Source organism: Mobula birostris, chromosome 10 (assembly GCF_030028105.1).
Source record: "Mobula birostris isolate sMobBir1 chromosome 10, sMobBir1.hap1, whole genome shotgun sequence".
Lineage (NCBI taxonomy): Eukaryota > Metazoa > Chordata > Chondrichthyes > Myliobatiformes > Myliobatidae > Mobula > Mobula birostris.
In genome coordinates, this window is record NC_092379.1 from 52,472,934 (window position 1) to 52,489,900 (window position 16,967).

At 48.2% G+C, this 16,967-nt stretch overlaps 1 protein-coding gene across 1 annotated transcript in view; it reads left to right on the top strand.

Moving 5' to 3' along the window:
• LOC140204031 (uncharacterized) overlaps positions 1 to 16,699 on the top strand; it is a 27,196-nt gene extending 10,497 nt beyond the window's left edge. The window contains exon 5 of the mRNA XM_072270280.1: positions 15,242 to 16,699. Within this exon, the coding sequence (XP_072126381.1) occupies positions 15,242 to 16,612 (1,371 nt within the window). The 3' untranslated portion in view covers positions 16,613 to 16,699. The remainder of the gene's footprint in view (positions 1 to 15,241) is intronic.
• The last annotated feature ends 268 nt before the right edge of the window (positions 16,700 to 16,967 follow it).

Here is a 16,967-nt window from a genome sequence, read left to right on the forward strand (position 1 = left end):
GAAGGCATGGGATCCAGGGACGTTTGCCCAGGTGGATTCAGAATTGGCTTGCCTGTAGAAGGCAGAGGGTGGTGGTGGAGGGAGTACATTCAGATTGGAGGATTGTACTAGTGGTGTCCCACAAGGATCTGTTCTGGGACCTCTACTTTTCGTGATTTTTATTAACCACCTGGATGTGGGGGTAGAAGGATGGGTTGGCAAGTTTGCAGACAACACAAAGGTTGGTGGTGTTGTAGATAGAGTAGGGGATTGTCAAAGATTGCAGAGAGACATTGATAGGATGCAGAAGTGGGCTGAGAAGTGGCAGATGGAGTTCAACCAGGAGAAGTGTGAGGTGGTACACTTTGGAAGGACAAACTCCAAGGCAGTGTACAAAGAAAATGGCAGGATACTTGGTAGTGTGGAGGAACAGAGGGATCTGGGGGTACATGTCCACAGATCCCTGAAAGTTTCCTCACAGGTGGATAGGGTAGTTAAGAAAGCTTATGGGATGTTAGCTTTCATAAGTTGAGGGACAGAGTTTAAGAGTCGCAATGTAATGATGCAGCTCTATAAAACTCTGGTTAGGCCACACTTGGAGTACTGTGTCCAGTTCTGGTTGCCTCACTATAGGAAGGATGTGGAAGCATTGGAAAGGGTACAGAGGAGATTTACCAGGATGCTGCCTGGTTTAGAGAGTATGCATTATGATCAGAGATTAAGGGAGCTAGCTCTTTATTCTTTGGAGAGAAGGAGGATGAGAAGAGACATGATAGATGTGTACAAGATTTTAAGAGGAATAGATAGAGTGGATAGCCAGTGCCTCTTCCCCAGGGCACCACTCTCAATACAAGAGGACATGGCTTTAAGGTAAGGGGTTGGAAGTTCTAGGGGGATATTAGAGGAAGGTTTTTTACTCAGGGAGTGGTTGGTGCGTGGAATGCACTGCCTGAGTCAGTGGTGGAGGCAGATACACTAGTGAAGTTTAAGAGACTACTAGACAGGTATATGGAGGAATTTAAGGTGGGGGCTTATATGGGAGGCAGGGTTTGAGGGTCGGCACAACATTGTGGGCTGAAAGGCCTGTACTGTGCTGTACTATTCTATGTTCCATGTTTAACCTGACAGCGATACAGGCGAGTGTCATAAGGCAGTGGCTGGGAACGGACCCAAGTGCAAGACACAGACACTGAAGTACTAGCGACAGTACTAGAATACAGGGCGATGGCAAGGACATAGACAGGAAAACCAGGACCCTGGAACAGGACTGAACAGGAGAGCTGGGAGCCCGGGCTTGGACTCCGAGCCAGAGACCGGACAAGGACCCAGTACCTGGGTCATGCCTCTGGCTCGGACCCCAGAACAAGGCAAGGATGAGGCTTGGCAGGTAGGCAGGACGAGGCTGGAGTCTTCAGGCTTGAAGCTAGAGGCTAGAGACTTGGCTTGGCTTGGCAAGAGGCTAGAGCCTTGGCTTGGCTTGGCAAGAGGCAAGAGGCTAGAGACTTGGCTTGGCTTGGCTTGGCAAGAGGCTAGAGATTAGAGACTTGGCTTGGCTTGAGGCGAAGCTTGGCAGGAGGCAGGAGGCTTGAGGTGAGGCTTGGCTCCTTGTGGGCAGGGTGCGGTACGCCTCCCGATGGAAGCAAGGGACAGGAAGGGACAGAACCAACCGTAGGTAATGACAAGACAGCCTGATTACCCAACGGAGGCAAGGGACAGGAAGGGACAGAACCAACCCCAGGTAACGGCAAGACAGCCTGGCTTACCTGGGCGGAGGGAAGGGACAGGAAGGGAGCTAGGTACAGGGTGGCTCCAGGACAAGACTTCAGGCGAGACGAGGCGAGAGTTACCAGCAAGACAAGGCAAGGCTTCAGGCAATGCAAGGCGAAACGAGAACTTCAGGCGAGGCGAGAGTTACCGGCAATACAAGGCAAGGCTTCTGGCAAAGCAGGGCAAGACGAGAACTTCAGGCTAGGCGAGAGTTACCAGCAAGACAAAGCAGGGCTTCAGGAGAGGCAGAGGCAGAGGCAGAGGCAGAGGCAGAGGCACAAGTACAAGAAGTACAGACAAGAACAATCCAGCCACCACACTTGGGTCTCTGAAGGTATTTATGCAGCCAGCCCCAACAAGCATCAGCTGCATCAATTAGCTCAACAAGACCAGAAACAGGGTAGATAGGAAAACCTGGAGCAAGGTCAATGGACCGGATCGTGAACCGGAATACGGACTTCATGGACCGGACTATGATAGTGAGGACGCAGGCAAAGCTTCAAGCAAAGACTTCAGGTGGAAGGGGAAGGGAAGGGAACAGTCCAGCAAATGAAGCTGAACCCAGGAGCTATTTATGTAGCGAGCCCAAAATGAGAATCATGTGCCTCAATGAAGGCACACAACAGGACAAGGGAAAATCTGGAATACGGATCGATGGTCCGGACCATGAACCGGAACGCGGACTTCACGGACCGGACCATGACAAGGACACGTGTTCAGTGCAGTGGTGAACCAGCCTGGAGATATCCTCACAAATAGCAGGACCAACAAACTACAGGACAGCTTCTTTCAACAAGCCATTAGAGTTATTTTTACTCCCTCATGTTGTGGGATGGATATAGGAATAAAATTATTTCTAAATTGAATTGACTTTAATGCTTACATCCTTCATATACATGAGTAAATATCTTTACTTTACGTCTGTCTTCGGGTGCAATGTGCAATTTATAGTAAATTGTAATAAATAGTATGTACAACAGGGTAGTCAATATAACATGGAAATACAATTGTATCAGTGTGAATTAGTCTGATGGCCTGGTGGAAGAAGCTGTCCCGGAGCCTGTTGGTCCTGGCTTTTATGCTGCGGTACAGTTTCTCAGAGGGTAGTAGCTGGAACAGTTTGTGGTTGGGGTGACTCAGGTCCCCAATGATCCTTCGGGCCCTTTTTACACACCTGTCTTTGTAAATGTCCTGAATCATGGGAAGTTCACATCTCCAGATGTGCTGGGCTGTCCACACCACTCTCTGCAGAGTCTTGTGATTGAGGGAGGTGCAGTTCCCATACCAGGCAGTGATGCAGCCAGTCAGGATGCTCTCAATTCTGCCCCTGTAGAAAGTTCTTAGGATCTGGGGGCCCATACCAAACTTCCTCAACTGTCTGAGGTGAAAGAGGCGCTGTTGTGCCTTTTTCACCACACGGCCAGTATGCACAGACCACGTGAGATCCTCAATGCTGTGGATGCCGAGGAACTTAAAGCTGTTTACCCTCTCAACCCCAGATCCATTGATGTCAATAGGGGTGAGACTGTCTCCATTTCTCCTGTAGTCCACAACCAGCTCCTTTGTTTTTGTGACAGTGAGGTTGTTTTCTTGACGCCACTGTGTCAGGTGATGACTTCTTCTCGGTAGGCTGCCTCATTATTATTTGAGATTAGACAAATCACTGTAATGTCGTTGGCAAATTTAATCAGCAGATTGGAGCTGTGGGTGGCGACACAGTCATGGGTATACAGAGGGTATGGGGGGGGTAGGGGTTTAGGACACAGCTATTCGAGGTATTGAAGGAGTGACCAGATATTTCCTTTGTAGCACTATATATAAGTTGTGGATCATTAGGAAATAAATGCACATCCCATCCCAGCTTTGTGGTTGAAATGATATTCTTTGTTTTAACTTCTCATTGAAACCCATGAATCCAGGCCCCCAGAATCGATCAGCAGATCTTCGTGAGAGATCAGACGCTCACTGCTTGAAGTATGGAAGGGATTGATTCCCTGCATCGTCTGACCTGGCGAGACATCAGAGCGCACACAGCACGAAGAAAAAAAATAACTTCCCGCCACACACATCAAAGTTGCTGGTGAACACAGCAGGCCAGGCAGCATCTCTAGGGAGAGGTACAGTCGACGTTTCAGGCCGAGACCCTTCATCAGGACTAACTGAAGGAAGAACTAGTAAGAGATTTCAGTTAGTCCTGACGAAGGGTCTCGGCCGGAAACGTCGACTGTACCTCTTCCTAGAGATGCTGCCCGGCCTGCTGCTTTCACCAGCAACTTTGATGTGTGTGGCTTGAATTTCCAGCATCTGCAGAATTCCTCATGTTTACGAAAAAATATAATTTGCCTGTTCTGAGTGTGGGAAAGGATTCAGTCGTTCTTCCAGCCTGCAGACCCATCAGTAAGTTCACACTGCACAAAGGCTGTTGCATTGCCCTATGTGTGGGATGGGATAAACAGCTTATCATTCTACCATATATGAATATAGCCAAATGCAAAACACATTACCCACAGTACGTAGCACATAGAGTTAGGATTTCAGGGGGAAAAAACAGCAGAGTCCCCTGCTCTCACTCCAGGCCTGTGTCCGAGGCGACCCCGTGGCCGAGGCCTAGATCTCGCCACAACCGAGGATTCATTCCACCTGAAGACACACCAGTCAGTTCACATGCGGGAGAGACCGTTCACCTGCTGCTTGTGTGCGAAGGGATTCACTCAGTTATCTCACCTTGTAAGGCAATAGGGAGTTCCACACTGAGAGACAGTACACCTGTCCTGTTTCAGCAGAGAGGTTTACCTGGTTTCCCCGCACACCCACCGACAGAAACACCAGCAAATTCACACAGGGGAGGCAGCTTGAATAATCCATGTTGAATCTCTAACCATTAGGTTTACTAAATCCAGTTTCAAGTCCGAAAGTGAGTGTTGGTGTCAGATTCTGCAGTTATTGCTGATGTTCATCACACCCGGGACTGAACCCTGGTCACTGGGCTCGGAAGTGGTTTGTTCTGATGACATTAGCCTTTAATTGGACTGGAGTTTAATATTGTGAATCTGTGATAAATACATTAGTTTTATTTTAATTCTTGTATTTCAGGTTCTTACTGACTCTGCAGCACACTCAACGTACAGTAAAGAGGCCATTCTGCCCCTCTGGTCCCTGCCAGTGTTCCTGTCCCATCATCCTGTCGTGATGCTCTTTTGTCTCTCTCTGTTCACTCAGCTTCCCCTTCAATCCATCCCTGCCGCTCCCCTCAGTCTGTCCCTGTAGTGACGGGTTCCGAACGGTCACCGCTCTGGGTGAAGTGACCTCACCGATCACCCGGTCTCTGACAACTTGCGCCCGCTCTTCCTTCAAACTTTATTTACTTGTGTACCAGGACAACAGTCCAGTCCCCGTCACAGAACTGTTCTGTCCAGAGTCCTGAACTTTATATCCATATTGAACAAATTGAAATCCGGCGCTGGTTCTAATCTCTTATTTGCATACATAGAATACCAATCATGATACATTCTTACAGGTGTTAATAACCCACACAACTACGGTCAATTAAACCTTAGTTTTAGTTAGAGTTATTGTCGGACGGGAAGTGTGTGCTTCTCACTCCTTCATCTCCTTTCTCCTGCTTTGGTCTGCTCGTGTCCCTGGTGTCCGTGCTGTACAAAGCGAGCATTTCTCCCAAGCACCTTGCTCAGTTCAGCTGCCGGCTAACTTAACCCTTGCCATGCCACGGTTGTTACCGCAACTCCTTGCAGACTGAAGAACTGATGTCGGGTATTCCCCGTCCCACAATCATCACGGCTGGGAGGGGGGCGGGGGATGCATTGGGGAATTTAATTCTTTATTTGCAGCTCTTTTCAACATTATTGACAATCTGAACAACTAAATCGTGCAAAAGAGAAATCCATCGACTATTCAGAAATCTGAGGGTGGAAGGGAAGAAGAGGGGAAGTTCTGGAGGCTGATATATTCTCTCTTCTTGAGACGCCGCCTCTTTACAGCGACAGGTCGAGTGTCTGTCGGCTGCAGCCCTGACGTCGGAGTGGGGAACCATTAGGGGCCGGAAACTAGAGCAAGATCATGAAAGGTTGCTGTGAGTGGAGGGGGAGGGGTGTGCGGTTGGGAGACGCATTGTGACGAGGAGGCAACTGGAACCAGGAAGGCAGGACGATGAATGAAGTCGCAGGATCTGAGTGGGTATCCAGTGAAACCTGTTCCACACTGAGACCCTGCACCTCATCCATTGTAGCCCCAGACACCCCCCCCCCAACTTCACTTTCCAAACGCCTCCGATCTGCACGTCTGCACCGTGTCTGTGTACCTCCCCGTTCGCCTCATTTCTGAGTCATCCCTCTTCGCCCACTTCTGCCCTGCCACCTCTGTCTGCCTCGCCCCAGACGCCATCCTCCCACCTGTCCGAGGGTCTGTACATTCGCCCACCCTGCTCATCTCTGAGTTGCCCCCTTTTCTCTCCCCCTCTCGTCTTTGAGTTTTCCCTCCATCTCTGATTCCCTCCCTTCACCGTCCAGCTTCCATTCCCCCGTTCACACCCCTCCCCCATCACCCCTCTCCCTCCACTCCCCTTTTGGGTCTCACACTGTTCATTTGCCCCCTCTTCTGCCTCAGTAGCTTACCCCTCCCACCTAAGGGTGCCCCCTTACACTCTGGGTCAGGCCCCTATTCCAATCTCTTGATTCGCCCTCTTCTGCCTCCCTCCCATTCATCCTGTTCCTCCGCCTTTAGGTCAACACCACCCCTCCATCCCCGGGTCACCCTTATCTCCCCCCACTGTCTTCGTCTCAAACCTCTCCTCCGTCGCACTGTCTCTGGCCCAAACCCTTAAATCTCTCTTATCTCCCTTTCCCCTAACTCTAGTTTGCCCACTTCCCCCCCAGGCTCTGGGTCACTCCCGTTCCCCTGTCTCTCACAGACAATGTCCCACGCTACAAGCATCTCTCGGTTGTCCCATTTACTCTCATCCACGTCTCTGTGATAGGCCATCACCTCCCCCCTTCACTATGTCACTCCCCTTCCACACTCCCTCTGTCTGTAGATTATTATGTTCAGTCACATCTCCCCACACCATCTCTTGGTCACTCATCTCAACCCATCCCCCATGTCTGGGTCGCTCACATCCAACGTCTCCCACATTTGCGACACCCCCGACGGACGATATTACCGTTTGGGGATCATCTAAACAAGAGTATGACGCCAGACCTAGACGAGTCTTTGACGCAACACACAAGGCAAACCTGAAGTTGAATAAAGACAAATGTCAGCTAGGAGTGACTGAATTTACCTTCGCGGGTGATATTATCAGCAAAGAGGCTGTGCGTCCCGATCCATTGAAGGTTGCTGCTATTGAGAACATGCCAGGACCGCAATGTAAAAGGATGTTCAAAGAATTATGGGAATGGTCACTACATGGGAAAATTCATACCCAATCTTTCGGAACAGCTTGCTCCATTGAGGCAGCTAACAGAAAGAAAAACGAATGGAGCTGGAATCACGAACAGGAGCAGACAAGGCAAAATCTCAAGAAAGTGAGCAGCAAAGAACCCGTGTTTAAATTCTCTGATGCTGAGAGACCCATCAAAATCTTATGTGAGGCACCTCAAGCAGGCTTAGCGGCAATATGCATTCAATGTGTCACACACACCTGGCAAATTCATGTACACGGCTGACACACTTTCCAGAGCTGTGGATCCGACAACAAAAGACGGTCACAGGAACGTTATTGATGTTCAGGCATTTATTGATATGATCATAGAGACTGTACCTGTTGTTCTCGAGAAGTTGGAACTGCTGCGTCTCGAGACAAAGAAGGACAAAATTCTCAGTCAGGTAATACAAGTGGTGATGCATGGGTGGCCAGATGATAAGCAGGGCTGTACCTCTGAAGTACAAGATTATTGGAACCACAGAACAGAGCTTTCTGTTGTGGATGGGATATTCTACAAAGGTAGTAGAATTGTCATACCTAAAAGTCTCCAAAAAGAAATGCTTGGGAAAATTAATGAAGACCACCTAGGTATTGAAAAGTGTAAGAGAAGGGCGCGGGAAGTGATGTTTTGGCCCAGGATGAATCAAAAAATTGCAAAATTGTTCTCTTCTTGTCAAATATGCTTTAAATGCCAAACTGGCAACCCAAAGGAGCCACTGCATCCACATCTTAGTCTTCAGAGACCTTATCACAAGGTAGGCATTGATCTTTTTGTAACTGACAACAAAGATTATCTATCAATAACAGATTACTACTCATTGTATCCTGAAGTGTGTTGTCTGGGCAGAACAACTGCAGAGAATATAATTACATGCATGAAATCAGTTTTTTCCAGACATGGTGTACCTGATGAAGTTTTCACAGACAATGGTCCACAATTCAATGGTGAATACATGAGACATTTTGCTCATGAATGGGGCTTTGTTCATACAACATCTAGTCCATTTTTCCCTCAGTTGAGAAGTCGGTAGGAATTATCAAGAAACTGATGCACAAAGCAAAAGATAGTGGAGGTGAGTTTTATTAAACTTTGTTAACCTATCGCAGTACTCCACTTGAATGTGGATTTTCACCTGCTCAGCTCTTGATGGGACGTCGTTTGAGATCCAATCTGCCAATAGATGAGAGCCTTCTGAGAGCAGACGGAGGTGAACAAGTAAAATGATGGAAAGATGAACACAAAGCAAAGCAGAAAACATACTTTGACAGATGTTCTCGTCCATTACCTGAACTGCACCAAGGAGATGAAGTGAGGATACAAGACAAAATGAACACATGGACTCAGAAAGCTACAGTGCTTGAAGAAATACAACCCAGATCATACATGGTCCAAAGAGAAGAAGGAGCAGTGTTGAGAAGAAATCACAAAGACCTTAAGAAAGAGTCAGCTTCAGAGTTTCAGTTAACTGATGCAAATCAGACAAAACATGGAAATAACAACAAAACACAAGAACTGTGTGAACCACTTAGAAGGTGTACTCGTGTTCGTAAACCCCCAGAGAGACTGATAGAGACAGGTTAAATTATGTATTTGTTCTGATCAATATTGCTAATTGTTTTTCTTTTAAGGGAAAAAAAGATGTGGTGATATCATGTGTCAGAATGTGATTGGACAGAGTTCGGAACATGCGGAGAAATGAGAGAATGATCTAGAACTTGTATGGCATAAACGTGGTTGCTGTTTGCTGTGGTAAATAAAAGTTCTAATTTATATTCTTCCAGAATATGGTTTGTTCTTAATAACCACGGTTCAGATAAACAATACAACAAGAATCGAGTGCTTCGAGAGATTGGTTATGACACACATCAACCACAGCCTACCGGTCAACCTCGACGCTTTGCAATTCGCCTACCGGAGCAACAGGTCAACGGCAGATGCCATCTCTCTGGCCCTACATTCCTCCTTAGAACACCTGGAGAATAAAGACGCATATGTAAGGCTCCTTTTCATTGACTACAGCTCTGCCTTTAATACCATCATTCCGAATAAACTGATTCCTAAGCTCTGGAACCTGGCCCTTAGCGCTCAGATCTGCAGCTGGATCTTCAACTCCCTCACAGACAGGACCCAGGCTGTAAAAATAGGGGACAAGCTCTCCTCTTCAATCACTCTGAGCACCGGTGCCCCACAAGGCTGTGTACTCAGCCCCCCGCTGTACTTACTGTACACCCATGTTTATGTAGCCAAGTTTCCATCGAACTCAATATATAAGTTTGGGGATGACGCCACAATTGTAGGCCGTATCTCGGGTAATGATGAGTTTGAGTACAGAGAGGAAATTAAGAACCTGGTGGCATGGTGCGAAGACAATTACCTATCCCTCAACGTCAGCAAGACGAAGCAATTGGTCGTTGACTTCAGAAGGAGTAGCGGACCGCACGACCCAATTTACATCGGTGGTGCGCAAGTGGAACAGGTCAAAAGCTTTAAGTTCCTCGGGGTCAATATCACAAATGACCTGACTTGGACCAACCAAGCAGAGTCCACTGCCAAGAAGGCCCACCGGCGCCTTTACTTCATGAGGAAACTAAAGAAATTTGGCCTGTACCTTGAAACCCTCACTAATTTTTATAGATGCACCGTAGAAAGCATTCTTCTAGGGTGCATCACAACCTGGTATGGAAGTTGTCCTGTCCAAGACCGAAAGAAGCTGCAGAAGATCGTGAACACGGCACAGCACATCACACAAACCAATCTTCCGTCCGTGGACTCACTTTACACCGCACGCTGTCGGAGCAGTGCTGCCAGGATAATCAAGAACACGACCCACCCAGCCAACACACTTTTCGTCCCTCTTCCGTCCGGCAGAAGGCTCAGGAGCTCGAAGACTCGAACGGCCAGATTTGGGAACAGCTTCTTTCCATCTGTGATAAGACTGCTGAACGGATCCTGACCCGGATCTGTGCCGTACCCTCCAACTATCCGGACCTGCCTCTCGGTTTTTTTTTTGCACTACCTTACTTTCCATTTTCTATTTTCTATTTATGATTTATAATTTAACATTTTAATATTGACTAGCGATTTTTACTTCAGGGAGCGGGAAGCGCAGAAGCAAATATCGCTGTGCTGATTGTACGTTCTAGTATCAATGGTTTGGTGACAATAAAGTATTAAGTATAAGGTATTAGACCAGGAGGACGTAGCTACAAATGCCCGATCAGCAACATTTGGAACCTGACTGACTGAAAACAAAAGGCTGGATGAATTTAACAAGTCAGGCAGTACCTGTGGAAAGAATAGGCAGTTGACACTTCAGGTTGAGACTCTTCACCATGCTGGTGACTGATGAAGGGCTTTGGCATGAAGCCCCAACTGTTTATTCCTCCGCGTACATGCAGCCTGACCTGCTGAGTTCCTCCAGCAATTTGTGTATGATGTTCTATATTTCCAGCGACTAAAGACGGTCTTTTTGTTTTATATCTGCATTTGTAAGTGGGTTGGACTTTGACTTTTGACACACGGAATGTTTGTTGATATTGAGCATATTGTTTGTGTGAGCGTGCTGCATTAAAGTAGCTGCTGAGTATTCCACATGAAAACAATGGCTGGTTTTGAGGTATGAAGCAGGGGGAAATCGGCGCTTTCCTCGTCTTTGAATGGTGCCTTGTCTACCCAGAGATCTCCGCGCGTCAGAATTCGCCTGCGGTAACCCACCGAACAAATGCACAGGCGTGAAGATTTCCGGTTTTCCGGGAAATCGCGCATGCGTCGCGTGGACACAAGGGTCTGACTGATCGGTGGCAGGTAGGAGCTGGTCTCTGGGTGGGTGTCTTATATCAGGGGGCCCGCAACCCCGAATGAGGGACAATTGCTGCGAGCTGTGGACACACCGCGGCTCCGCACCTCGGGTAGTCCCGGGTCTTTCCCCTTTCCTCACCCCCATGCGCCGCACCCGGGCCCCGGGGAATTTTGGCCTGATGAGCGAAGGTGCTGGCGCCATTTCGGCGACGCATGCGTGCTGCTGGGACCGTGACAGACCGGCAACTCGTTGTTGACTTGTCGCGGACACGCGTGACACTTCCAGCGCTTTCCCCGCCAGTCTCAGGAAGCGCTGGCGGAGGGGATGGGAACGGACTCTGCCGAGCTCTGGCTAGATAACCCTCCCCTTTCTAGACCATTTCCGACACCTCCCTCCCCTTTCCAGATCTTTCTGTCTCTGTCTCTGGAGACAGCTTATCCACTGATGTCTACTATAAGCCTACTGACTCTCACAGCTACCTGGACTACTCCTCTTCTCACCCTGTCTCTTGCAAAAACGCCATTCCCTTCTCGCAATTCCTCCGTCTCCGCCGCATCGGACCTGCCTCTCGGTTTTTTTGCACTACCTTACTTCTCATTTTTCTATTTTCTATTTATGATTTATAATTTAAATTTTTAATATTTACTAATTTTTACTATTTTTAATATGTAATATTTGTAATCCAGGGAGTGTGAAGCGCAGAATCAAATATCGCTGCGATGATTGTACGTTCTAGTACCAATTGTTTGGCGGCAATAAAGTAGAAAGTATAAAGTATCTGCTCTCAGGATGAGGCTTTTCATTCCAGGACGAGGGAGATGTCCTCCTTTTTTAAAGAAAGGGTCTTCCCTTCCTCCACTGTCAACTCTGCTCTCAAATGCTTTTCCCCCATTTCACGCACATCCGCTCTCACCCCATCCTCCCACCACCCCACTAGGAATAGGGTTCCCCTTGTCCTCACCTACCACCCCACCAGCCTCCAGGTCCAGCATATTATTCTCCGTAACTTCTGCGACCTGCAACGGGATCCCACCACTAAGCACATCTTTCCCTCCTCCCCCCGCTTTCCACAGGGATCGCTCCCTACGCGACTCCCTTGTCCATTCGTCCTCCCCATCCCTCCCCACTGATCTCCCTCCTGGCACTTATCCGTGTAAGCGGAACAAGTGCTACACATGCCCTTACACTTCCTCCCTTACCACCATTCAGGCCCCAAACAGTCCTTGCAGGTGAGGCGACACTTCACCTGTGAGTCGGCTGGGGTGGTATACTGAGTCCGGTGCTCCCGGTGTGGCCTTCTATATGTTGGCGAGACCCGACGCAGACTGGGAGATCGTTTCGCTGAACAACTACGCTCTGTCCGCCAGAGAAAGCAGGATCTCCCAGTGGCCACACATTTTAATTCCATATCCCACTCCCATTCTGACATGTCTATCCACGGCCTCCTCTACTGTAAAGATGAAGCCACACTCAGGTTGGAGGAACAACACCTTATATTCCGTCTGGGTAGCCTCCAACCTGATGGCATGAATATTGACTTCTCTAACTTCTGCTAATGCCCCACCTCCCCCTCGTACCCCATCTGTTACTTATTTTTATACACACATTCTTTCTCTCACTCTCCTTTTTCTCCCTCTGTCCCTCTGAATATAACCCTTGCCCATCCTCTGGGTCCCCCCCCCTTGTCTTTCTTCCCGGACCTCCTGTCCCATGATCCTCTCGTATCCCCTTTTGCCAATCACCTGTCCAGCTCTTGGCTCCATCCCTCCCCCTCCTGTCTTCTCCTATCATTTTAGATCTCCCCCTCCCCCTCCCACTTTCAAAGCTCTTACTAGCTCTTCTTTGATTTATTCCTGACGAAGGGTCTCGGCTTGAAACGTCAACTGTACCTCTTCCTTCAGATGCTGCCTGGCCTGCTGCGTTCACCAGCAACTTTGATGTGTGTTACAAAAATAGAGTTCCGGGTTAATCACAGCTGAAGTTCGTTTCAGTCACTGAAAATGTGAGTTACTGCGGCAGAGCAAAAAGAGAGAATCGTTACGCCAGCTTTAGTTCTTTAGAAAATCACCTTTGTTCTACCGTCTGTTGTTCTGGGTCTTTTTACCGTTAAGAACACAAAACCATTCGACATAGGCCACTCGGCTCGGAAATTCCATCATGGCTAATTGATTATCGCCCTCTAACCCATTCCCCTGCCTTCTCCCTGTAAACTTTGATGCCCTGACTAACCAAGAACATATCAACCCCCCCCGCAATGTTCCCTTTAAATTCCCCCCCCCCACCCTTAACCCATGTCCTCTGGTTTTTTTCTCCCCTTGCCTCAGTGGAAAAGCCTGCTTGCATTCACTCTATCAATACCCAGCATAATTTTATATTCCTCTATCAAATCTCCCCTCATTCTTCTACGCTCCAGGGAATAAAGTCCTAACCTGCTCAACCTTTCTCTGTAACCCGGTTTCTCAAGACCCAGCAACATCCTTGTAAACCTTCTCTGCACTCTTTCAACCTTATTAGTATCCTTCCTGTACCCAGTGATTTGGCCTCCACAGCTATCTCTGGCAATGGATTCCACACATTTACTACTCGCTGGCTGAAGAAATTCATCTCTGTTCTAAATGAACGCCCCTCTATTTTGAGTCTGTACCCTCTGGTGCCAGACTACCTCCATATAGATAACATACTCTCCACATCCATGCTATCTAGACTGTTTAATATTCGATAGGTTTCAGTGAGATCCCCCTCATTCTCAAGTCCCTTTGTAACACAGATTTTTTAAAATTTTCTCCGAGTTTTTGAAAATGGTCCACCCCTTTATTCCTTCTACAAAATGCCGAACTTACACTTCCCAACAATATATTCCATCTGCCACTTCTTTGCCCATGTGCTCAAAGTCTTTCTGCAGACTCCCTGCTATCTGAACACTACTGACCCCCTCCACCTACCTTTGTGTCAGCTGCAAACATGGCAGAAAAAGCCATCAATTCCTTCATCCAAATCATTGACATATAACGTGAAAAGAAGCAGCATTAAGACTGACTGCAGCAGATCACCACCAGTCACTGACAGCCAACCAGAAATGGCCCTCTTTATTCCCAATCTTTGCCTCCTGCCAATCAGCCAATCCTCCATCCATGCCAGTCCCCGTGAAAACTTCCTTTTCACCATTCCCCTCTCTGGCTGCATAGTGACATCAAACACCTTTATCCTGGGTAACCAGTGACCTGCAGCTTTCACATCACAAAAGTGTTTACCATCTCCAGTGAGAAAGACCAATGCCCTCCCCTTCACATTCATTGGCTTTGACACCGATGAGTTCTTCACCGTCAGTCACCAGAATGGTGAGAGATTGGAATACTACGAAAGTCAGCAGGATCAGCCATGTAATGTGATATGCTCTTTATAGCAGAGTTGGACATGGACAGAATTAGAAATAATTCCAATGGAGAGAGAGAACCCGAGCCAAGTCTCAGACTGATGACAGGCAGAAATGGTCCATTCTGATACAGACAATAAAACAGTCAGACAATTCAATGGTCAGGCTCGTCACCTGATTTGTGCCCAGTTAGAAGACAAATTGTTCCTCTAACTTGTGTTGAACCTCACTGTGACAGTGTGATGTCAGATCTCACCGCAAGGACTAAAATTATCTCATCTGAAATGCTGTTCTTCAGCACTGATGTCTTTTGTTAATCTTTTTACAGGTTGGAAACAGCAAAGGATTTGTGTACAGGAATCTCAAACACAACAACACGTCAGTTCTGCTGTGCTTGACCAGACATTTAAGGAGTGAGCAGACATTTTCTTTGCAACACTAAAATTTTCATTGTCGATCCTTGGAGATGAAAAAGTATCTCATCTCAGATGAAAAAGTCATTTATCTTTAAAGTGAAGTTTTCCGGTTTAATTCAGTGAAAGCCACTGGAACCGAGGTGCTGAGATCACCCAGCATTTGTTCACCAGAAATAAGTTCTTCATTTGCAGTGAGTGTGCAAGGAATTCACTACATCTGTCATCTGACTTGGTGAACCCCCCAGAGAACTGACAGCAGGCAGATATCATTCGTCAGCTTTCTGAGGGAAAGGATTCACTCACACCAGTGAGTTTAGATTGTGGAGAGGCCATTCACCTGCTCTGAGAGTGGGAGGGATTTACGAATTCATCCCGGGCAATGAGACACCAGCGAGTTCACTCTGAGGAGAGGCCGTTCACCTGCTCAGACTGTGGGAGGGCATATATTCGGTTCTCCGAACTGAAGAGACACCAGCAAATTCACTCCGGGGAGAAACCGTACATTTGCTCTGAATGTGGGAAGGGATTCACCCGGTCATCCTACCTTCAGACACACAAGTTAGTTCACACTGGGGAGAGACCGTACATTTGCTCTGAATGTGGGAAGGCATTTCCCCACCCATCTCACCTACAGGCACACCAACGAGTTCACACTGGTGAGAGGCCGTATGTCTGCTCTGATTGTGGGAAGGGATTCACTCAGTCATCCCACTTACAGACACACCAGCGAGTTCACACTGGGGAGAGGCCGTTCACCTGCTCAGATTGTGGAAAGGGGTTCACTCAGTCATGTGATCTGCTGGCACACCAGCGAGTTCACACTGGGGAGAGGCCGTTCACCTGCTCAGACTGTGGAAAGGGATTCACTCAGTCATCTCAACTGAAGGTACATCAGCGAGTTCACACTGGGGAGAGGCCATTCACCTGCTCAGAGTGTGGGAAGGGATTCAGTCAGTCATCTCAACTGAAGATACATCAGGGAGTTCACACTGGGGAGTGGCCGTGCACCTGCTCAGATTGTGGGAAGGGATTTACTCAGTCATCTCAACTGAAGATACATCAGCGAGTTCACACTGGGGAGAGGCCATTCACCTGCTCAGAGTGTGGGAAGGCATTTACCCACCCATCTCACCTGCAGAGACACCAACGAATTCACACTGGGGAGAGACCATTTATCTGTTCCGTTTGTGGGAAGAGATTTACTCAGTCAGCAGATCTGTTGACACACCAGAGAGTTCACACTGGGGAGAGGCCGTATATCTGCACTGAATGTGGGAAAGGATTCACTCGGTCATCTGATCTGCTGGCACACCAGCGAGTGCACACTGGGGAGAGGCCGTTTACCTGCTCAGAGTGTGGGAAGGGATTTACTCTGTCATCTCAACTGAAGATTCATCAGCGAGTTCACTCTGGGGAGAGGCCGTTCACCTGCTCAGAGTGTGGGAAGGCATTTACCCACCCATCTCACCTGCAGAGACACCAGCGAGTTCATACTGGGGAGAGGCCTTTCACCTGCTCAGACTGTGGGAAGGGATTTGCTCGGTCATCAAATCTGTTGACACACCAGAGAGTTCATACTGGGGAGAGGCCGTACATCTGCACTGAATGTGGGAAGGAATTTACTCAGTTATCCCACCTGAAGAGACACCAGCGAGTTCACACTGGGGAGAGACCATTTATCTGTTCTGTTTGTGGGAAGAGATTTACTCAGTCTTCAGATCTGTTGACACATCAGAGGGTTCACACTGGGGAGCGGCCGTACACCTGCTCAGAGTGTGGGAAACAATTCACTCGGTCATCCCACCTACAGACACACCAGTCAGTTCATTTTCTCTGAATGTGGGAAGGGATTCACTCAGTTGTCCCAGCTGCAGACACACCAGTCAGTTCACACTGGGGAGACGGCCGTTCACCTGCTCAGACTGTGGGAAGGGATTCACTTGGTCAATTGACCTAATGACACACCAGTCAGTTCACACCAGGGAGAGACCGTTCACCTGCTCAGACTGTGGGAAGGGATTTACTCACTCATCTCAGCTGCAGACACACCAGTGAGTTCACACTGGGGAGAGCCCATTCATCTGCACTGAATGCGGGAAGGGATGTATTCAGTTCTCCCACCTTGTGAAGCACTGGCGAGTTCAACCTGGAGAAAGTGTTTCGGTGAGCAGGATGCTGGATAATGAACCATC